The sequence below is a fragment of the Schistosoma mansoni genome, chromosome 1, assembly GCF_000237925.1.
Source record: "Schistosoma mansoni strain Puerto Rico chromosome 1, complete genome".
Lineage (NCBI taxonomy): Eukaryota > Metazoa > Platyhelminthes > Trematoda > Strigeidida > Schistosomatidae > Schistosoma > Schistosoma mansoni.
In genome coordinates this window covers 51,055,850-51,080,672 of record NC_031495.1, presented here as the reverse complement: position 1 = coordinate 51,080,672, position 24,823 = coordinate 51,055,850, and the positions used below count along the sequence as shown (strand labels likewise).

The 24,823-nt window shown below is 40.3% G+C and overlaps 1 protein-coding gene across 1 annotated transcript; it reads right to left on the bottom strand.

The window, feature by feature from the left end:
* Positions 1-5,515: 5,515 nt before the first annotated feature.
* Positions 5,516-15,138, bottom strand: Smp_072340 (putative 26s protease regulatory subunit 6b; the record flags this gene model as incomplete). The annotated part of the gene is made up of 8 exons (XM_018794766.1): positions 15,089-15,138; positions 14,966-15,055; positions 14,742-14,928; positions 14,558-14,704; positions 12,269-12,640; positions 7,332-7,408; positions 5,831-6,055; positions 5,516-5,629 (listed from the first exon to the last, which is right to left on the bottom strand). The coding sequence occupies exons 1-8, from the start codon at positions 15,122-15,124 to the stop codon at positions 5,516-5,518; spliced, it is 1,248 nt and encodes a 415-aa protein (XP_018649145.1). The 5' UTR covers positions 15,125-15,138.
* Positions 15,139-24,823: the final 9,685 nt, after the last annotated feature.

Here is a 24,823-nt window from a genome sequence, read left to right as displayed (position 1 = left end):
TAGCAAGGCGACTCCGGGGATGTTTTTGGGCATAACTTGGTTGAGTAGTTGTTTTATCAACACAATGTCATGCTCAAAACGAGCTTTCGGTTCTAAGCTGTCACTCTCCTTGACTCTATGGAGAATGACTGATCTGTCGTTGTGATCAGACCTCGGCTTGTCGACCCTTTTGGTGGGGGTATGATTTCCTTTTACGTCATTTTGGCGTTTTTTTCTTACGACCCGTACCCAATCGCCAACGTTCTTTGGAGTGGTAACCACAGTCGCGTCAGGCGTACTGTGGGATTCCGGAAAGTTCAGGACGACTTGGGAGATTGACTCATCTTTCGCGCTGGAAACCGATCGAGCCTTGCGGTTTCGGTTTCCGGAAGTTCCCTTCTGGGCACCATTTTTGATACGAGGGACAGAAGAGACTTTTTTGCGCGAGTTTCTGGTTGTGTTAGACCTCTTTGGAGGATGTTCTTCCTCCTTTGTAGAGTGTGGGTCGGCATTTTTTGGACTCACTTGGGCCTGCCTTGTGTCAATCTGCGTGTCGACAGATTGAGTTCTGACTGATGTATCCCGACCGCGCTTGCCGAGACACTTTTTTGCGGCATTTACTATTGAGATGGCCTCGGTTAACAGGCTATTTGCATCCAAACAGCACTGTTGACATAGCCATACGCACCCATTTTTACTGAACCGCTTGAAAGCTGCAGGTGTTAGATTTGTGCAAACTTCGTGGTACCAACCTTTGCACTCATCGCACTGCATGCCGCTATCAACAGGATATCGACATCCTGGGCGGTGGCAAATGCTTTTGTTGCATCTTCCAGTCATTTTAGGATGCGAAAGTGAGTGTTGACTATAAGTAGAAAAAAACTATAAATAGTTAGGACTAAAGTACTAACAGACACAATAGAAAAACAAAGGTACTCTGGAGTACCGACGATAAAACTATTTAGGATACCAAAAATGATACTCTAATAGAATACTTTAACTGAAATAAATTCAATCAAAGTATAAAAACAGTAGTCTCGATACGTTAATAACGATCAAAACAATAGAATTTACTCAACGAGGAAAAATACCACTGTCCTTTTTAAATAGCGCGGGATGATTGGTTGGTCTCAATCTTACGTGTTTCCCTATTCGGTATTGTGGATTTTGATTCCCCACTCTTTTTTGTCAGAGCTGAAGGGTTTCGTTGCCTCTGTGAGATGAACTTAGGTTCATTCGAGTCGTCTTGTAGAGTATCTTTGGGGGGAACAATTTTTAAATGAATATGTTTAGTTCGATGTGTTTCGTTACACGGCTCAAATTTTGGTACTTAACTGAGCGAACAGCCGGGATCAGAGATGCCGTCACGCTTTTTAGTGACAGTTTGGGACCGTATCTTAACGAAAAGTTTCTGATCTGCAGACTCATCTATATCTACGGATGGACCTGCCGTTTGTGGTATGACATCATGCTTGTTGTCCATGCGCTTTATATCATCTCTGTATATATTTAGCTGGTTTTTTTTACTATAACTCTATCATACGATTCTATTGCTTCACGTCTTCTTATACGACGTTGACAGGGCGTTAGGTCAGGAGTAATTTTTATGCCTTTGTATGGAATTAATGAGCTAGTATTTTTGCTTGAATCAATAAATTTCTTAGCATCGTTACAACAGCTGAACTTAAACAATAGAGACCAAGTCAATCTATCCGACTTTTTTCTAAGGCGGATGACTTGGCAGTTGCCTTTCAGCATATTGCATGCTTTAAGGCAGATATCCCTTAACTTATTTGGGTGTGTGCGATCAGGGAGATTGTATACAACTGCATTGTGGGAAGACATCACTCTTTTCGTCACTTCTTTAGCCAAACTCCAAAAGATACTCGGTTTTAGTGGGTTGTTCAAGATTTTTATCAGTATTAATACCTTATACGTGTATGAGGGGTGCTAATTGGTTAAGTCGACCGTTAATTTAGGCTAGAGAGTTTTGTAACTGACGGATATCAGTGCTTTGTCGATCAATATATTCGTAAGTGTGAGATAAACTGTTAGACTCCTTGGTTTTTGGTATTTTGGATTTAGGCCTTAGTAAAGCATGCTGTCTGGTAGACCGTGTAAACTTTTTGATGCACATGGGTATTTCGTCTTTTATATCAATTAGTATTACCGTTGGCATAGTGCACGAACAGGTAGAGAGGTTGTTACACGGGGAATCAGGTAGTGATAGTGGTATTTGTGGATAAGATATAGGTTTATCATTGTCAGGCACTGAGTCATCAGTCATATGGGTTACGGACTTTGACATTTTAGTAGGCTTGAAAGTTGATGAAATTTCTATTTTGCTAGCGTCACTTGCCACGATTTGAAGCTAGGTGAGTAAAGAGTTTGTCTAACTAAAATATAATATCTGAGTATACAGTTATTATTACGTATTAACCCGGTTAATACTAGGATCAGAGACTAGGAGTATATAGGGTATGTCAGATATAGGGTGTTCAATTATAACACAAGAGAGTACTGATCAACAGAACACCTATATTTCAACTAGTATAATCCAAAGATAAACGCACGTTAATGTCAAGTGCTGGAGGCTTATGTAAGATATGCAGGAAACGAAGTCCACGATATGTATGTGTTAACTGGTAAGTGTTCGTCAGATTATTTTCTTGAGATAAAGTGTGACCGATATACGAGATAGGATGGTAATCTAAGTATAATTCAGTCTACAAAATAACAAGTCGGAAATTTTCTGAACTACGTGGAAAAATGACTACTGCCTGCCTAATTTCCAATTTTCGAGTTCCATAACCAAACAACGAACACAGTACTCCAGAAACATACGATGACACCTACATAATTATCTGGATTCATTCGTTCTAACTCGCGAGAGTGACAAAAAAGGTCAACAGCACCAATCATCCTGGAAATAGTCGCCATAATGCGTGTTTAGTCTGGATGCTTTTGGATCGTCACTACATGTCACAAATGGCCTTGTATATGTCAAATTTATTGAATAATCTAGAATCCCGAAATCATCCAGCCAGGTTTAACTATTTTTCTCGATGATTTGTAATATTTTTCGATACTTCTTAACATGTATGTATTTTCACTTAGACTAGCTGTATATACTTTATATGAATCATTCCCAAGGCGTTTTTGGTATGATATAGTTAATAGCTTTATACTATAACATGCTACTATGAAGAAGTGGATTGTTTACAGACAAAGCATATTGGATTCAAAAAATTATTTGACATTTCTTAGTTACAACCGCCTTTGCCACGTATTTGTAAATGTCACTAGGCTAACTACATTAACTTCTCACGAATTGTCTATATTGTAACTCGTCATGCTTTTAATTGTGATTTCACAAGTTCTCTTGACTTCTAATAACTTTTTTGGCCGAGCTTATCTTTAAACTTTTTTACATTCCCCATCAACCTACATGTTATTCCGGCCTGTACATGCTTTGCATTATATCCCTGTGTCTTCTAAATTTAATAATCATTCGAATCGCCCTTAACACTTTTCACTAAACCCATCATAGCCTTCATTGCTATACGTATTTGGGTTTGCGAATTGATCTGTCATATTAGTTGCCGAATTTGGGTACTATCATACTGCACTAGTACAATAACCAAACTATCAGGTGGTTGTTGGTCAAACAAACATTAAAAATCAAAACTCCGGATCCTATTATTAAAATTAACACTACGTAGAAGAACCGAATTGTAATTTATAATATAATCAGGCAGCTCGAATTCGTTTACGCTACAAACATTTGCTATTTCAGAAGCACCTAAAACAATAATTCCAATTATATATATATATATATATATATGAAAAACGGTGGTAGCTTGGTGCCGCGCCACTAACAGAAGACAGCTGACATTCAATGGTCACACCATTACCAAAATGAGTTTTCATACATTAAACGAAGAACCAAAGGCAGCAATGGAATTCCTCCATTACTGTTACACGACAATCCAAATATATTAGCTGAATCAGATTTGGTTAAGCTGAGACTTTTAAAACTTTCAGCGAAGTCTATTTCACAGGTATTCTTAACAATGCTGGTTATAACCACATTACTGTGATCCCAGTTACAGGTCCTGTAGATGTGACTGAGGAGACTGTTTTCTGATTGGTCATTAGCCTCAGACCTAATAAAACACAGGTTTCCAATGGGTCACATCCACGATCGCTGTCATCTCTCGCAGGCGCTACTTAGCACCATTCACGATGCTATTCAACATGTTCCTTACACTCAACTCCCTAGGGGTTGAAAAGATGCTATAATTAGCCGTGTATTGAAGTCAATTAGAAAAATATTTCTATCAATGATACATCGCTTTTATGAGTGCAGGAACACGAAGACTTTCAGGTAAGACGACTTGAAAACAACTGCGCATTGTGACGCAGCAGCTGCCAAAGGTTTTAGAGCGTTATGGTCACTTTGCTTAGCATTCAAATGTTTTGACTAGGAGATGTTTCGAATTTCATGTACCACCCTTGTAGGACTGCACCAAGAATACTGTGTCCAAACAGCCGGTTCATGTCTCGTTACGCATGCTGACACACCTGGGGACATGTTCGGGGCTTCAACTGGGATGTTGGATACAAAGGACCTGCCTACCGGGGTTAGGAAACCCTGATTCCAAACCACTGGTGGATACCGAGGGAATAAATGGCGTATGAACCTATTGTTAGTCACCGACTACCATAGGACTTCATCCCTTAACATTGCTTCACTGTTTTGTGGATCAGATTTCTAGGTCAAAAGCTCGTGGAGTGACCCCCTAGGAAAACCACCTGCATCGGTTGGGGATACAGACAGTATTCTAGCCTTCGCACAAATCAAATGATTTGTGTGGCGCATATATATATGGTGCCCCCTTGTATCAATATTTGTGTTTAGATAAATAAAAGTCACCCGAACTCCCTTTAGATGAGCACTTAAAGCGCCTGAACCTTTCCTTCTGATCGTATCACAGTACGCGAGATGACCTTATATTGGCATTCTGTATATTTAGTGACGATTGTGGTGTTAGTATGTCCAGTCATTTTGCTCCATTCAGAAATAATCATCTCCGGGGCCGCGGTAACAAGGTTCAAATACTATGATCTAGAAATATCAGAGTGGGGATCCGTTATATATATAACTAGATTTATGCAACTGTTTGCTAGGTCGCATCTATGTTGCGCATTTACAAATTAAATTTTTAAATATGAAATGGTAGCGTACCCCTGGGTCTTGAACACTGAAGTACCATACTTTAGATAAGTGTATTTTTAGACCCAGGATGTAATGGATGATTGCAACTATTCACGACTAGTTCAGATATTAATTCGTCATACATTAATGTGTTATTATATTTGTTTGTACATTTTACAGTTCAGTTCACTACTCAATACAACAAGTCAGATGGGAATATGATTTTTTTGCAAATTTATTTACACGCACTATGAGAGATTATAAATGTTGTTAGGATTCTTATATTACGGTACAGTCATTAAAACAGGTAAAATTTAGCTACTTGTAAAATTCCAGTTCTTGTTCATCTTTCTTTAAACTGTTTTTGTAACCTTTCTCAAAATCTTTTGCTAGAACAACATAACGATTTTCTCGAACTGCCTGCATTCCAGCCTAAAAAGAATAAAAGGATGAAGTAAGCTTTACAATCTGTTTTAAGGAGAAACCTACTATGTTAAGGGTGAAATGAGAATATCAGTCGTAAACACATTCAATAGATGAAAAAAATCAAAACATTGGGTTACGGCAAAAAAAATTACAACATATATTGAAGATGTACTCGAAGTGAGTTACTCGATAATGCAGAAATATTACCTCTTGGCAAATAGCATTGATGTCTGCACCAGATATCTTATCTGGTCGTGCAACGTAATCTTCCAAGTCAATATCATCACTGAGATTCATTTTGCTGGTGACAGTTGAAAAAATGAGGCGTTTTTGACGACGATCTGGCATTGGGAATTCGATTTTACGATCAAGTCGACCAGGGCGCAAAAGTGCTGGGTCTAATGTATCGGCACGATTTGTAGCCATAATAACCTGAATAAAATAAATGCAACCAACTGTTATTGCCAGGTTGACGAGTGTTCTACATGGCATTCAATGACAGCTTGCATGCCTCAATTATTTAATGCCTACCTAAATAAGCATATACACGGACTTTTCAGTTGTAAAGATTTGATAGCTCAAAATAAAATTAAACAAAATTAGAAATCATCCATGTAATCTGATAACTTCTTAGAAGTTGGACTAGCATTGGAGACATGAAAGCACTAGACAGCCGTTTCATCCTAATATGGGACTCCGTAGTAATGCGCATACGCGACCCCCCAAAGTGTACACTATTAGATCCCGGCCGAGTGGCCTAGGGGTTAGGTGTTCGCGCGCGAGACAGCAGATCCTAAACTCAATTCCTGCTGGCAGCTGAGTGGTTCCACACTAGGTCAAAACGCCTGTCCAGTGCCTTCAAATTATCAATAGTTGTCTAAATTTGATCGGTTCACGATTTCAATTAAATTTAACAATCTCCATAACCTATGGTGACAGTCTGAAGATTATCAAAGTGAAGTTATCTGAGCATTAAATAACCAATATTTAACTGATTGATATTCATGTCTAGTGGTAAACATAACGTATGAAACTCTTAATTTGAAGAGACTGATTGTTACCTTTCAGAAAAACTGAAATATTGCGCATAGCTCATTTTTAACAATTAAAAAGCAACTCATAAAGGAAAAACACTTTGAGAACTGCGATGATTATCGAAACCAATGGTAGACAGATGTAAAATATGAAGATTATATTTCTCCACTAATGTATGCTTGAAAAATTCATGCAGAGTTATTACAGTTAACACGAAATGATAGTGAAAATAGTTGTTTCTATCTATAGTGAATGCGATCCTTTTTTCGGTTCCTGGTTATCAGCACTATGGTCTTAGTGAACTACATACATATTAGCCCAAGTGATTCTAAGAACTATTGCTGAAATGTTTTGCAAGCCAGTAAATTCCAAATCAATAAGGTTACATCAAACGGTGTGACTATTACTTTTTTAAATAGTTACATGATTGACAATCATAATTTAAATTTATAAAGTTTTGAACAAGACGAGTCGGCGTCATTTAAATTTAGGTCTCGTCTCTTTCAACAAACCGTTGAAGAACAGGACCGCGGATTATTATTCAGAACAAACTTTCGAAAAAATCAAACAATTCAACAGAAGAAACTAGTGGTGTTAACAATCCACATATTATATAAACAAGTGGGGTTGTGAATTTCTGTATTATAAAAATATACCTGTCCAGAAAACTCACCTTGACATTTACATTTTGGTCGAATCCATCCATTTGGTTCAACAGTTCTAAAAGGATACGCTGTACTTCACGGTCAGCTAGTGATAGTAATAATAGTATCGAATGGAACATAATTAGTATCCTTACCAAACGGTTGTAAATAACAAGTATCAGAATAACACCGAGAGTGTACTCGTACTTTAAGCTGTTAGAAAAGGTCAACCCTAAAAGTGCACACCTCGCCTTATCCCACGGATAGCCGTCTCCGGCGGTAAGGTCCCAACAAGTACGAAGCCAACACAAAAAGGTCGTGTGTGACCGACCTCAAATAGTTGTCCCTTGGGCACTGCGGTCACGCTCTCAGGTCACTAAGACCACTTCCAATCCGATTTCCTTTTTAGGTAACTCTAGAAGAACCCTTCCACGATGTGGGCAACCGGGGTGTGATAACCGCCCTCATATTTTTAACAGCATTCAAGATCACTGTATACCTGACCAATCTCCCTATTCAATTCTTATTATTCCTCCCACCTCGACATTCAACACTAAACTTCCTCTTTTGGCTTTCTCCTCAAGTGTCACCATGGCCAATGATTTTAGTGCGCAAAACATTGTCCCAGGTCTACTGAAACCTTGCTCCAAACAACACATTGGAGCCTTCGAATCCCCCCTATGTCAAATCGGCCAACAGGCCTCCTTGGCTAAGACTCCAGAATCTCGTACCATTGATGTATGCTGTGTCGCCGAAACACGCATACAGGATCCTAGTGTAGTCATTCACCTGACTTCACTTCGCCAAAACGGAGAGCCGACGAGATACACCCTCTGTGTATTTGGCAACCCGATGACCAGTTCTCGTGGATTGTAGGTATAGGCATAGCACTTAGTACGAGAGCAGAACAAGCACTATTAGAATGGATCCCCGTTAACAGTCGCCTGTGTGCTTTTCGGCTAAACGGCTCCGTAAGAAGTCGAAAGGATAAGGATACACCTTGTTACCTTTTCGTCATTTCTGCCTACGCTCCCACTGACTGTAGCCCGAATGAAGTGAAAGACGACTTTTACAAAAAGCTTTCTAAACTTCTTCAGAAAGCTAAGCGCTCAGACATAGTACTCGTAGCAAGTGAGGTAACTTAAACCACTTAAACCAAACAGAGAGACATTTAGATGGGTATTTTAGGTTTCCGACTCAGTGAACAGATAATGGTGATCGTCTTTTGCAACTGTGCTCAGACAATCGTTTATTTTTAGCAAAAAGGAAAGACATCGTCTGACATGGCGACCCCCTACACCAAACCAACGATGGGCTTAAATAGACCACGTTGCCATCAATCATCGTTGGAGAGGCTCAATAGAAAACTGTCGCTCATTCTCGAATAGATGTTTAGACTCTTATCACGCTTTAACACGAGCACGCATTTGTTTGCGCCTGACTGGATGCAGAAAAACTACACTAAGAAGACCCATTAGAGTTGAACTCAGTGGCGAGAAAGCCAAAAGTAAGTTCCAGGAACAACTGAGTTCACATCTGGGCAGTTCTGTAAACGAGGCTGATATACAAACAACAGTAACATCTATTAGTAATTTAAACCAAAGGGTTACAAAAAACCAATCGATTTCTCCTAATATTATCGCTCTGATGGATTCTCGTAAACTCATCCCGTCAGTCTCTGAACACGATGAACAGCGAAAACAATACAGATCTAGGTTGACCAAAAATCTACGGAATGATCATGAGCAGTGGTGGGCAACGAAAGCAGAAGAGATGGAAAAGGCAGCGGCTGTATGTAACACCAGACAACTCTTCAGACTAATAAAAGAAACCGGAATTAAGAAATAAATTGTAAGCGAGACAATCTCGGAAAAAGACGAAAGTGTTATCTGCTCTCAGCCCAGACGTTTAGAACGATGGGCGGAACACTTTAGACAACAGTTCAGCTGGCCTTCATCTACTTCATAGATACCAACCATTCTCAAACAGTCTGAATGGAATATTGAAGTAGGTCCCCCGACTCTAGCTGAAGTTCAAAAGGCTATAGGTAATCCGAAACGAGAAAGAGCAGATGGATTAGCTTCAGAGATCTTTAAATATGGTGGTCCAATTTTAGCGATTAGGTTGACTAATATTTTAGCTAAAATCTGGGAGTTGGACGTAATCCCATCTGACTGGTCACAATCTCTGATTGTCCCAATATATAAGAAGGGGTCAAAATTATCCTGTGATAACCATAGAAGGGTTAGTTTGACTAATATAACACCTAAAATATTAGTCTAAATCATTATCAGACGCCTAACTAAGACTCGTGAACTGCAAGCACGAGAAAATCAGGCTGGCTTCAGACCTGGTCGTGGCTGCATCAACCACATATTCGCTGTTCGTCAGGTTTTAGAACACAGGCATGCTTATCGGCGTCAGACAATGATAGTTTTTCTTGACTTAAAAGCAGCATTTGACTCTGTAGAACGAGAGGTTCTGTGGCAGCGTCTGTCATTGAAATGTGTACCTCAGAAGTATATTAACCTTGTGAACGCTCTTTACTCGAACACTACCAGTCCAGTGAGAGCTTATGGCGAACTGTCATCTGATTTTACAACATCAAGTGGTGTCCGGCAAGGCTGTCCACTATCCCCATTTTGGTTTAACTTCATTATAGACCTATTGCTGGAAATAACTCTCCTCGACTGAGTTTTCAGGAATTGATCTTCTACTAGGGGGTCCACTTATCGACTTAGAACACGCAGATGACGTAGTCCTGTTTGGTGAAGACGCTGGCAAAATGCAGAGTCTTCTGTTAGAACTCAGTAATAATGCCAGGATGTTTGGGATGCATTTCTCCTACTCTAAATGTAAATTGTTACTTTAGGAGTCGACAACTTCACTTATCTTGGAAGTCTGATCAGCCCTAATGGGTTGGTGTCTGACGAAATCTCAGCACGGATTCAAAAAGCTCGCCTGGCTTCTGCCAACTTACGTCACCTATGGCGAAGACGAGATATCCGTCTATCAATTAAGGGACGAGTATACTGTGCAGCAGTTCGCTCGGTTCTACTTTACGGCTGTGAAACATGGCCATTAAGAGTAGAAGATACTCGTAAGTTACTAGTATTTGACCACAGATGTCTTAGAAATATTGTTCGCATCTGCTGGGATCACTGGGTAAGTAATAGTGAGGTTAGACACAGGGTATTAGGGAATGATGGTAAATCAGTTGATGAGGTTGCGAATCTTCATCGACTGAAATGTTTGGGCCACGTGTTCTGTATGCCTGAACACCGATTACCACGATGCTCACTGCTGACTAGTGTTGGAGAAGGATGGAAGAAGCTTAGGGATGGCCAAACCAAAAATGTGGCATCAGTTCTTGAGGTCACTAACTTCTTGTCTGAGCCAAGTTGGTAGATGCAGACTACTTGGTTGGGGTCCACGTGACTATCGTAACCAATGGTTGGAGACTCTAGGTGACATGGCTCAGAATCGATCACAACGGCGTAGGTGTTTAAACTCTTTGACTTCCATTAAACCGTGAAATTAAAATTGCTTCATATCTGTCTTTCTTCCTGTACCATATCCCTATATAAATTCATTCTTTTATATATTACCACCACTAAATTAACTACTTCTATGAATTTGGTGTTCATCTTGCTGTGCCAATGAGGTATGGCAACCTGGACCGATGCATATATGTGCCTGGTCCTACGTTTTGGCTGAATGACTGACTGACTTATATGTGTGGTTGGAAAACAATACAAGAATATTTGTTTGATATTGTAAGATTTTGCTGAGTTGTTGATAAATTCGGAATTTCTACGCCACCAAATGTAGATGGTGAACGTTACACAATTGCAAAGCTTTGATTAGTCTTAACAATAAATGCTACTCACTTACGAAGTATAGTTCTGACTTGGTATTTATACTATGTATAAGAGGGGTAAGACTACTTGGCTGAAATGAAGTGAGTTTCGGAGCGAGACGTTTGTTATATTGACGAAACGAGTACTAGGAATGTATATCCGACGACAATCAGAGGCGATATATATTCGGCGATAATGTTGTTAGATCCCGAAAAGAATTATGAATGGTAACTTGGAAACCATTTATGGACTAATATGATAGGTATATTTCCTATGGTATAATTGTTAAGTAACTTAACTATTCATATTTATGTTCTCTCCATATTGTGAGCTTTATTTTGACTTATGAACTATTGCTATACATTTTACTGTTTTTGAATTATGCCCTGTCTATCACTTACCATCTCCCCTATGCACAGCTATATCTAGCTTAGTCTTGTACAATTGTTTTTTATTCTATTTTTATGGTACGACGTGGTCTGTCTGTTTGGTATACAAACCCAGTATGCTTGAAATAAACGATTCATACTGTAGAGGCTGAGATTGGTGTTTTGGACTTGACCGGCTGGGTTAGACAGAAAGCAGGACCGATAAGTACTCTAGACTGCTCGTACGGGTTTTGTGTGTCATTGATCGATAATTCGCTGCTCTCTAATTGGCGGTATTATCATGTTATACATTAACAAGACACTCGGCCACACGATATAACAATTGGCGTTCAGAGGTTATAATAAAAGTGTTTTCCATACACTTAAAAGTCTCAACGCCAAGAGAACAGCCTCCGTACAGTTAGATGATCACTGGATATTGAATATCCATCATCTAGTTGTTTTCCGCTTGTTGCGTTGATGTGAACTATTACAACTTGAACTGATTTTTATTTGTATTAATTCCTATTTCACTTGATTTTTTTAATATTTGTATACTTAGTTTATACCTATTATGAGCGTGGAGAATAAAACCGGAAACTGGAAGACGTGAGCTGTTAACTACTGGAAGTCATTATCGCCACCAAACAATTAAATACGTGTTCTTCTGAAGGGTTATTTTCGATATGAACAAAGAAGGGATGTACACACTTATGCAAAGGTTTTGAGAAAGCTTACCTCCAGTTTGTGCATCAAACCTTTTAGTGGCGATAGCATCGATTTCGTCGATAAATATGATTGCTGGAGCATTTTCTTTCGCCAAACGAAACACATCCCGAACCATTCGAGGACCTTCTCCCAGATACTTCTGAACAAATTCCGATCCAACCACACGAATAAAAGCAGCAGTAGTATGATGCGCGACTGCTTTGGCCAACATTGTCTTCCCACAACCTGGAGGACCATACATTAGAACACCTCTAGGTGGATCAATCCCAATTTGCTTGTATAATTCGAAATGAGTTAGAGGCAATTCAACAGCTTCTCTCACTTCCTGCTTCTGAATATCCATACCACCAATATCAGAGTAGGATACATCAGGTTTCTCATCTAAAGGTTTAAATGAAAACAAATGAGTAGAAACATATTTCGTCTACGTTGGGCAATGGGGTCAAAGTTATGAGGTCTAAACATTTGATTATTATGATTATCAAAAAAGACACAGAAACAAATCATTAAAGCTAAATGACGATTAACCCATGTTTTTATTTATTTATTTAAACACATAAATATTGGTACAGAAAAGCACCAGATAAATGTGCGCCTCACAAATCTTATTTGATTTGTGTGAGGGCTGTGATACTGCCCAGGTGCCCAGATTGAAGCAGGCGGTTTCCTTAGGGAGCCACACCCCGAGCCTTTAACCTTAAGGTCTGATCCACAAGGCAGTGGAGCATCGTAAGGAGATGCAGTCCCATGGTAGCCGGTGACCAACAATAGGTTCATACGCCATTCGTTCCATCAGGATACTGGAGCCCATGTGCACCATTGGTTTGAAGTCAGGGTTTTCCAACTCCCCTGGGGGACCCTCCATGTCCACCAACCCGGTTAAAGCGCCGGACATTCGCTTTTCATCCTCTCAATTTCGTAAACACCCCCGCCACGAGAGGGCAGTGAGTAGGACTTCCCTGGCAGAGGCTATATATTCGCGTGGATGAGGCTATATATTCGCGTGGATTAACCCATGTAATTAGAAACGTATAGTATGGGGAACTATTAGTTATGTATCTCAGTAGCAACATGAATAATATACAGTAGAAAGGATTCGATAATGCTAAGAATAAAAGTTAATTACATGTATGAGACGGATTTCACGGATTATTTGCTAATGTGGCCTTTGCTTTTGATCATTAATTTGTTATGCTTTGCTACTTGGATCTCACAGAGCACAACATTGCATTTATGGATAACTAATATTCAATGAAAACCAAAATGTTACCTGTTACATTTTCTGTATCTAGTATGTGATGGGGTGATTATTTGGATTAAAGCATTAGTGGATAATACAAACAGGAACTTCATTCAAAAGTTTAACTAGAGTATCTGAATAAAATGCAATTCAGTTATGGGCTAGTTTACCTAAAGATAAGTTAATTTTACATCGGTGGCTTAGATCACTGAGAAGAAAGGAAGTAGTGGCATAAACTTCACGTGAAACCACGATGAGGCTCTAATATATGGACGACCTTTGAGTGACACGAGTGACCTTGGGGATCGTGTACTTACTGAGGTTAAATAAAGGTTATTAACAGGCGATGAATAATAATTATGATTTATATTTGATAGTTAGGATTATGGATAAGGTTTATGGTTTTTATCATGAAAGGGCATCTGCTAAAATGCTGAAACTATTTAGCCAAATGGGCGGATGAATGTCGCTCCAAAATCCAAGATCTTGAATCTGATTAACTCGTCCATAAATTAAAGTATCACAAAGACCACTTGTTCCACAGACATAAATTACCTGAAAAACTATCTGCAGAGTTGGCATCAACAACTTACTGTCACTCTTGTGATTGATAAATACTATCAGTTGCAGCTTTTCAATGTTGATAGTCTTTCATGATCATCTTATTTAGTTAGGACACAGAATAGTGCTTCATTTAAATATTTGATTGCTGATGGACTACTTATGTCACTATCTTGCACCTATAAATATTAATAAACCCTTCTGTGCTTTAACTGGAAGTTAAATACTAGGTATAGATGATAGTCATTATACAAACACTAGTCATTAAACTCAAATATGCTGAGTACTTTCCTGTTAAATTTTGATAATCGCACTAGAATTAAACTTCACAAATAAGCAGTCGTGCGAAGAATTATTTTATTTGCTTCCGTATGACTGAATAATCACTAAGTTCAAAGCGAACGTATCTACAGAGTTCGGTGTGAACGGTTGAAATTGTTTCTACTGGCTCAAAACAATACTCATCTTATGAAAGCATAGAGAATGAATTAACTAACCAGCTTGGAGCATCGTGATACTACTGTCTGCTTCTGGGGGAAGGACATCAACCAAAGCATTGCTGTGTTTGTGGAGAGCGACGCTGGCACTTGGCTTCAACAGCTCGCGATCAATTGTAGATAATATTCGAACGTAGTAATTCGAACCTGGTAGAGAAACGTTTACCGAAGAGAGAAAAAATACCGGTTGTGGATCCTACAATACCGGTGCTTTGATCAACAGCTTCTAGAAACTGTCCGATAACAAGCGGGACACTTTTGATCCGCTTGACCTCTTCTTGTGCATGTAAATACTCCTTTTTCAAATTTTTCTGTTCATCTTTGATATAGTTTTCTTGTACCTGAATGAACTCAATTTGCTTTTCAAGGATCTAGTGGATACTAAGATCTGGTATGAAGATAAGTTACCTTCAGTTTTACATAAAGATCTTCTTCGCTTAGCTGAAGAGGATCTATATGTCCAAAGTTTATTCCCGAACTTTCAATTGTCTCAAGTTCCTTGGTGGCTAGGATATATTATAAGTAAACTACCTTTGTAACTTGAGGTGCTAACCCAATCTCTTCCATCGCTTACTAATCCCTGTAACGTAATAATCCAAATTAACCGATGACCTCCACGGCTTATGTCACTTTACAAATAATTTAAACGGGTAGAAAGACGTTTTATCTAAAAAAATCAATTGTCTAATAAAAAAATCACTTTAGCCTTAGAGTATGGATTCAAGTATGTGAAGTAAGTAGGTAAAACAGACTTTCTATTCAGGATTCAGAAATGACGCGCGCTTTACGAACGGTAATTTTAGTCCTAATATGATTTGCATTTCTCAAACATTTACTGTGCCCTTAATCAACAAAAGTGCCATAGATCCAAATAATCTATCGTGAGCTTGACGTTCGACAGATTACTTTTCTTATTGAGCTTTACTCAAGTTAATAGTTGACTGTTGTTTTGCTTTAGGCTTGCTATTTGGTTTTTCAGTTTTTCACGTACATACTAGTTATAGTTTGTCCTTACCCTTTGCACCACTCATTTTTATCTATTCTATTCGCTTTTAGTGCACTGTGTCTTTGTTTTACGATTTTCAACAAACCTGAAATAAGATAGTCCTGAAACGGGTAAACAAAGACATAGTGAAGTAACGTAGATGGACCTCGACAACACCAGTATCCCTGGAACATGCATCGATGCAAGTAAGGACATACTGAAGCTCAGTACCATCATAACATAGGTGGCACTAGACTATCTCAGTAAATTTGTGTCTCTCAGTACAGACTTCCTGAATGCAACGGCGGTCCTCAAAACACTGTAGGCTGTTGGACACAATTTAACAAAGTTAAAAAAAGACCAAGCGTCACCGTCAAAGAGGCACAACATCCCAGGGAATTTAGTGAAATCAAATGGTGATTCGGCCTTACAGTCTACTCCTAAGACTATCCAACCAGTCAGCAAGAGACAAGAATCGGAAACGCCTTTCAACCACCTGTAGCTGTAAATAATTCCCCAAAATCAATAGCTCATTAAGTGTTCGACATTGGATGCTGACCACGTTGTTTAAGTGGACTTGTTTAGCTGAAGGCTTTCGGTCATGCATCCGCACCAGATCACGTTGCAACACGGCGTGGGACACAGCTCCTACGTTCATTAGCCAGCTTATAGTAAAGGTTCCTCGATATATTGGTAACGAATCAAATATATCTTTCCTACCTCTCCTCATCTGACTTCTGGTTTCTATCTGACTGGGAACGATCGAATATAGAAGGTGCTACTGGTAGCTAGTTGTAAAGCTAGAACATCCGTTGCATCCTCAGTGGTGAACCCGACGTGATCTGGTACACCGAGCGCACAAACTGTGAGTCTGTTCCATTTTCGAATATTATTATTCATTGTTATTCTTTATTTGAATTTTATTTATTGTGATATACTTTTTTCGCGAATTTTTTTTCTCGGATATATTTTTAATTAGACAATTTTGGTTATCTATATTACTATGACGGAACACTCTCCTTAGGTTCTTAAGTTTAAGTCTATTCCCCCTATTTCGATTCAGTTAACGCCATTTTGGCCCGACAATATCGAGTCCTGGTTCTGCTATGCAGAAGCCGATTTTTGCATGCACGGAATCACGGACTCGCGCACACGTTTCCTCGCGGTAGTTAAGGCGTTACCGCGCGAGTTTAACAGGTACGTAACACCTAGTATGTTTACTAGTGATGTTTCCGAACCTTACGAAACGCTTAAGCTATCGATTTTAAAACGAGGAGACCTAACTGATCGACAACGGTTAGACCAACTCCTTAATAATATCGACTTGCAACATGGTTCTGCGACGGACATGTTGCTTAGAATGAGAGAAGTCGTCGGCCGACGAACTTTCGATGATGGCCTATTTAGACAACTTTTCTTATCTAAACTCCCTCAACAGGTGCAGGCAGTGCTTGTTTCATTTCAAAACAATGCCATAGATGAACTAGCTGCATCTGCCGATCGAATCTTGGAAATCACCAAATTTTCTAAGGCCGAGGTTTTTTCCATCAAGGAAAAACCCCAATCGACCTCGACTGACATGGCCGAGCTATGTCACACGCTTACACGATATCTTAGAGTTCGTAATGACCGTAGTCGGTCAAAATCCTCACGTAGGAGCGTTTCACGTAAGAGATCTGTCTCTCGTGGTCGAGAGACAGACAACCCCGACTGGTGCTGGTATCACAACCAGTACGGTAAATCCTCTAGAAATTGCAGGAAGCCCTGCAATTATCCGACTCCAAAATCGAGTGACACGAAACACAGTTCGGGAAACTTCCCAGCCGGCACGCGTTAACGGCAACCGTAGCCGGCGAACACAGCCGCCTCTTATATGTCACGGATGTGACTACGAAAGTTCGCTACCTCGTCGACACTGGCGCAGAAGTTAGCGTTCTTCCAGCAAATCCCGACGACAGACTTCGCGAGTCTGTTTTAAGTTTACAGGCGGCAAACGGAAAGCCGATCGCTACTTACGGTAAAGGGTACGTCTACCTTAACGTGGGTTTACGCAAACCCATACACTGGATTTTCGTTGTTGCAGATGTCTCTATGCCAATCATTGGTATAGATCTGTTACAACGCCACAATCTACTCATCGACACACGCTCAAGAAGGTTAATAGATGGAAACACTAAGTTATCTGTTTGCGTAACTCCTTGTTCTGGTTGCAGGTTATCCCCAGTCACGATTAAGCACACCATAGACCCCTCGTACCAATCAGTACTCGACAAATACCCCGGGATATACCAATCGCAATTGAAATTACCTTGTGTGACCAGCAATGTTACACATCACATCTCGACTACAGGACCACCTGTATTCTCGAAAGCCCGTCGACTCGCTCCCGAAAAGCTTAGGTTAGCTAAAAACGAATTCGACCATATGATAGAATTAGGTATAATTCGACCATCGAATAGTCCATGGTCATCCCCATTGCACATGGTCCCTAAAAAGGACAGCAATGATTGGCGGCCAACTGGTGATTATCGGCGTCTGAGTGCTAAAACCATTCCCGATCGTTACCCGTTGCCTCATATTCACGATTTGACAGCTACCTTGAAAGGTACAACTGTCTTTTCGAAAATCGACTTGGTTAAAGTTATAACTAAATACCGATGGCACCTGACGACATTCCTAAAACCGCCATCATCACTCCCTTCGGTCTTTACGAATTTCTACGAATGCTTTTTGGTTTAAGAAATGCAGCTCAAACCTTCCAAAGGTTTATCGACGATGTCTTCCGAGGTCTCAACTTCGTACATGCGTATGTTGATGACTGTCTAATAGCAAGTCCGGACAGAGAATCGCATCTCAAGCATCTGGACATTGTTTTCGATCGACTCCAAAGGCATGGCATTACTGTAGACATTCAGAAATGCCAAATCGGAACTAACTCCTTAGACTTCTCAGGACACACTATCGATGCCCAAGGCATCCGACCCCTTAGGAGCAAAGTGGCGGCCATTCTGGATTACCCAGAACCGACCACGATCAAGCAGTTACGAACTTTTAACGGACTTGTAAGTTTCTATAGACGGTTCATACCCAAATGCGCGTTCCTTATGAAACCGTTAACCGATCAGCTTCGTGGAAATGAGAAATCAATTAGTTTAGACGACATAGCCCGTAAAGCATTCTCCACAGTTAAGGAACACATCGCTAAAGCAACCCTGCTTGCTCATCAGGACACTCAAGCGCCCATTAGTATCGCAGTAGACGCATCCAACTCAGCAATCGGAGGAGTCTTACAACAATGGGTTAACGACTCGTGGCAACCTTTAGGATTTTTCTCCAGACGGTTGCTAGACGCGGAATCTAGGTACAGCACGTTCGGTAGGGAACTCCTAGCTATGTATTGTGCTGTACGGCATTTCCAACATTCCATCGAAGGAAGAGAATTCACGCTTTTTACCGATCACAAACCTCTTACCTTCTCTTTAAGTTCACCTTCAGATAAGTGCTCACCGCGAGAGTCTCGACAACTCGACTACATTTCGCAGTTTACTTCAGACATACAACACATTTCTGGAGCAAACAATGTAGTCGCAGACGCCTTTTCTCGAATAAGTTCCTTGAACAGTTTCCAAGGAATCGACCTTCTTAAACTCGCTCAGCTTCAAAAAGAAGACATTGATCTTCAGCATGAGTTATCCTCGACAACTCTTAAACTAAGTATTAAGCAGATGGTAACAGGTAAGGAAACCTTACTCTGTGACACATCTCTTGGTAGGGATCGTCCAGTAGTACCAAAACATTATCGACGCAACGTCTTCAATACGTTGCACAATCTTTCTCATCCAGGTGCTCGTGCAACAGTCAAACTTATAGCCGAACGCTTTTGTTGGCCTGGCATGAATAAAGACGTGAGGGAGTGGGCACGTTCCTGTGTAAGCTGTCAGAAATCTAAGGTCGTAAGACACAACAAATGTCCCTTAGGCTCTTTCAAAACCCCTGACGCTCGTTTCGACCACGTCCATCTAGATTTGGTAGGACCCTTACCCGACTCGATCGGATACTCATATCTCCTAACATGCGTAGACCGTTTTACTCGATGGCCAGAAGCAGTACTGATTAAGGACATTACTGCTGAAACCGTGGCCCGCGCTTTCGTCGAACGATGGGTAGCAAATTTCGGCTGCCCTTCAACCATCACTACAGACCGCGGACGCCAGTTCGAATCTGGACTTTTCCGTTGTCTGACCTCATTATTAGGAATCACGCGCTTCCGAACAACCGCCTACCACCCACAAGCAAACGGGTTGGTAGAACGTTTTCATCGACAACTAAAAGCTTCATTGTCAGCCGCAAACGTTTCACAGTGGACAGACGCTCTTCCACTCGTCTTGCTAGGTATCCGCAATGCAGTTAAAGCTGACATTGGATACACGGCATCTCAACTCGTTTACGGAACGACACTCCGACTTGCAGGAGAACTCGTGGATCCTTCAGCTTCTTCATTGAACATGGATCTAAACTCTTACACGAGTAGGCTTACAAACGCTATGCGTTCAGTTAAACCTGCTCACACTCGACCTCAATCAACTGACGTTTTCGTTCAACCCGAATTACGACATAGTACACACGTCTTCATTCCTCGAGACTCACATCGACGACCCCTCGAATCCGCATACGAAGGACCCTTCAAAGTTCTTCAACGCGAACCTAAGTACTATGTAGTCGATAAGAACGGTACGAACGATAGCGTCAGTATCGATCGACTCAAAGCAGCGTACTTAGAAGGAAACCCTAGCTACGTCGATTTTCCTTCGGTACAAGCAAACGACACAGCTACTACACTCGTAGTACCCTACACGACAACCAACACACAACTTGATACTTCGTCAACGACGATAGATAAACCTAAAACAACGCGTTCTGGAAGACGAGTAAGATTTCCAGAACATCTTAACGAATATTGCACGTAGGACACAGGTTTTATCTTGAATTACCCTTTCATTGTTTATCATAAATTTTTTTTAATATGCTCATTTTTTTATTTATATAAAACAAAACCAAAAAAACTAAACATTTTATTTTTTTGAGCGTATTTATATTTTTATATATATTTATAAAAAAAAAACCAGTTTTTTTCCGATCGCTTTTACGCTGTTTGTAAGTGTATTAGTTTATTTTTTTCCGCTCATCTTGTGTCCTTACGCAAGCACTAGTGTATTTTCGACATGCACTCACACGTTTTATTTTTCCTCTCTTCCAGGACGTCTGGAAAAGAACGACGAAGTTTCGCAAGGAACCGAAATTTTCATTGTACTATATTTCTTTATTGCTATGTTGTACATTTTGGTCCCATAGTTTAAGGAAAGATGACCAGACGCTGCTAAACGAAGCAAGCTATCAGAAGAGTGTTTGCCAACGACAAACTCGTTGGGTTTAAACTTCTGGCTGGTCACGTCTAAGGGGCATCACTACCTCACTAGGGGGGAGTGATCTGTAGCTGTAAATAATTCCCCAAAATCAATAGCTCATTAAGTGTTCGACATTGGATGCTGACCACGTTGTTTAAGTGGACTTGTTTAGCTGAAGGCTTTCGGTCATGCATCCGCACCAGATCACGTTGCAACACGGCGTGGGACACAGCTCCTACGTTCATTAGCCAGCTTATAGTAAAGGTTCCTCGATATATTGGTAACGAATCAAATATATCTTTCCTACCTCTCCTCATCTGACTTCTGGTTTCTATCTGACTGGGAACGATCGAATATAGAAGGTGCTACTGGTAGCTAGTTGTAAAGCTAGAACATCCGTGGCATCCTCACACCAAACAACAGGGTTCTCAACCTAGGTGTGCCTTAAAACATGGGGAAACGACCACGGTCCGCGATGACTTTCTCGTAATTATGAATCTTTAAGACAGCTCTGAAATTCCACCCAGTCTTCAGAGAAAAATGACAGGATGTTCTGGGAGGAGCTAAAATGGAAGCTCAAAATTACTATTATAAAGTCTTTGAGAGTCACACGCCTCACTCAGAGAAAGGACTGTAAGCATGAAAGTCACTAGAGAATAGTTCGTGTAACACTCAAGAATGCTTCCGACGTAGAAGACGTCCTGCTAGATAGTCACTTACTGAAATCCTATGGGAACGTAAGAACACTGCCTGACATACCGTATACTGAGCGAAATCTCATCCGGAACATCCTTAAAGAATCTCGCGAGACGTTTTTCCGCGGAAGAAATATCATTGTGCAAGGTGTACCGGGAAATATGGATCCAGCTCAAGCAAACTCTGATATTCGGGAATGGAAATTCATTAAACATTCCGTGAAACTCAAAAACATACTGACCCAACAGGTGACGAGACTAGCCAAGAAAGACGGAGACTCTAGACCCGGCTATTGAAGATAACCTTCCCATCCTCTCATATGGCGGCTGCAACTCTGGAAGCATTTCGTGCCAACAGACGTCTGTTGCCAACTGGCATCCATATGCATCCGGAAAGGCCACACGACAGCAGGATCAAGCACAAACTCAAGCTGGAGCTGACAATACCACTTGTGGACTGTCTTGATCATTAAAAAAACGTGCAAATGACAGGTACTACCAACTCGGAAAACCTTGTATACGTAAGCTACCTGTTCACTCACGTAAGGCTCATACAGACACACAGGAAGAAGCTCACGCGTTCCAAATTGAAAGCATAAACTGCCTATACATGGACGCCGCGAGTTTGCCAAGTAAAATGGATGAGCTACGTGAACCTAGCAACGCTGATGATGCTCATCTGATAGAAATATCCGAAACATGAATATCTTCTCAGTTTATGGACCAGGAGCTAGTAGTACCTGGAATGTCTTTGTTTCGCAACGACAGCAAAACTGGAATGGGGGGTGGAGTAGCATTATACATACGATCAGTCCTGGAGGTGCACCAACTTCACAACCAAGAGCTTCTCAATATTGATGAATCAGTATGGTGCTCAGTAAGACTATCTACCACCTCGAGGTGTCTAGTTGAAGTCATCTACAGGAAGCCCACTGCTGGTATCGAGTACGACAATCGTTTGCTGGAAGAATTAACTCGCTCTACGCGCCTAGGATTCTCTCATATCCTGATTCTAGGAAACTTCAATCTTCCTAAAGTCAACTTCGCGGAACATACCTACATTGGAGGTGACAACTCTACTGAATCTTGATTCCTCAAACTCACTGAAGATCTGGGATTATTCGAAAATGTGAAGTCGGCAACTCGTTAGAGAAACAGTCAGATGCCGTCCTGCTTAGACTGGGTATTTACAAATGAAGAATTCCTAGTCGACGACCTGTCAATCCTGCCCTCCCCCCTGGGGAAAAGTGATCACGCCGTCATAGCCTTCAGTTTTGTCAGCACAACTGACCTAAGATATCCCACCAACAACAGACGCTGGAATTTCAAACGGTTGAATGTGTTAGCTTTACATGACTATCTACAACAGATAGATTGGGATGTTCACCCTAAACTCGAAGTGGATGCTCCTTAGGACTTCTTACTTAACACGCTCCTATGGGCTACTAGGCATTCAGTTTCTCAAACGGTCCCCAAGATCTGCAAGCAACCTACAATTAACAAGAACCACACTCTTCTTCCTTGTGGTTTCTTTATTTGTATATGTTGTTAATTTTTTTGGTGCCAGTTGAGACTGTAACGTTTAATTTTCTCGGTTTTACTATCGTTTTTATTGAGTCTCTATGTTTCTTACTGAACTGTATTTAATTTGTTTTAATTGCTACTATTCTGGCGGCTGCCATATTGACTGCTCGCTCCTTGATTGTGCGGTTTGATTTTGACTGGGATCGTGCATTTTTGGTTGTAATTTGGAGCACTTTCCCAGAAATTGAAACACTTTGTGTTATAAAACAGCCGCTCAAACGGAATCTTACTTGGTCTATCCAGAAGGGATAGAATAACACTCACCTTCTGGTGTTTTCGATTGAATATTTTGGTATCAATTGTCGGTTGAATAACTGGGTAGTGATATTTGTTTAGAAACGTTATTACTCCAAAACACCTTGTTCTGATTTGATTGAAACGAGTACTAAACTTTTACTCTAGTTATTCGACCACATCCAGACCGATTGGAATTTAGGTTTGGATCTTACAGTTATTAATAGCTTTATTCAATATTATAATCCGGTACAATTTATAATTCTCAGCACGAGTTATTTCGACATACGATAATACATGGAAGGCCTAGCAATGACAGAAGAATTGGGTGCAAGCGTAGGGAATATTAGATAAACATATTGTAATATCCAAACCTAGTTTCCAACTAGGTTAGGATTGCTGAACAACTGGCTAGTAAAAGGGAAGAAACTCGCAGACCCCAGTCGAAATCAGAACAAGATGATTGGGGTAATAACGGTTCTAAAATTCATCATATATACAAATGTACAAATCTACCTAAACAAATATCACCACCCAGTTATTCAACCAACAATTAATCCCAAAATATTCAATCTAAATTACAATGAATAGCAAAGTGATAAGAAATATATGAAAATTACCGAAAACACCAAAAGGTGAGTGTTATTCTATCCCTTCTGGATAGACCAAGTAAGATTCCGTTTGAGCGGCTGTTTTATAACACAAAGTGTTTCAATTTCTGGGAAAGTGCTCCAAATTACAACCAAGAATGCACGATCCCAGTCAAAATCAAACCGCACAATCAAGGAGCGAGCAGTCAATATGGCAGCCGCCAGAATAGTAGCAATTAAAACAAATTAAATACAGTTCAGTAAGAAACATAGAGACTCAATAAAAACGATAGTAAAACCGAGAAAATTAAACGTTACAGTCTCAATTGGCATCAAAAAAGTTAATAATATGTATAAATAAAGAAACCGTAAAGAAGAAATTGCAAATATATACATTCAGGGATTTTCACCTTCAAAATGGATCCAACAATAATAATAATAATGTTCATTCGTACTATCTTGATCGCCAGTATATATTTGGTCACTGCCTTGGCTTTCTCTGCTCTTGTTCTATAGTTGTTAATTGCTGTCTTCTTGTTCTTTCTTTCGCGAATCCCACACGCATTTTCTAAACAGATCAATTCCCTTTAACTTAGATTGACCGTCTGCAATGTTTTCGTGGTGCGATTATGATAGAGTTAGTTTACAGCGGTGTGGTCCAATGATACGCATGTATCTTTGTGTCTGCGTTTGTCGAGTAATAAAGTGCCACCCATAGATATTTGTTCGCATACCCCTCACTATTCTCGCCCCTTTCTCCCAGTCAATCCATG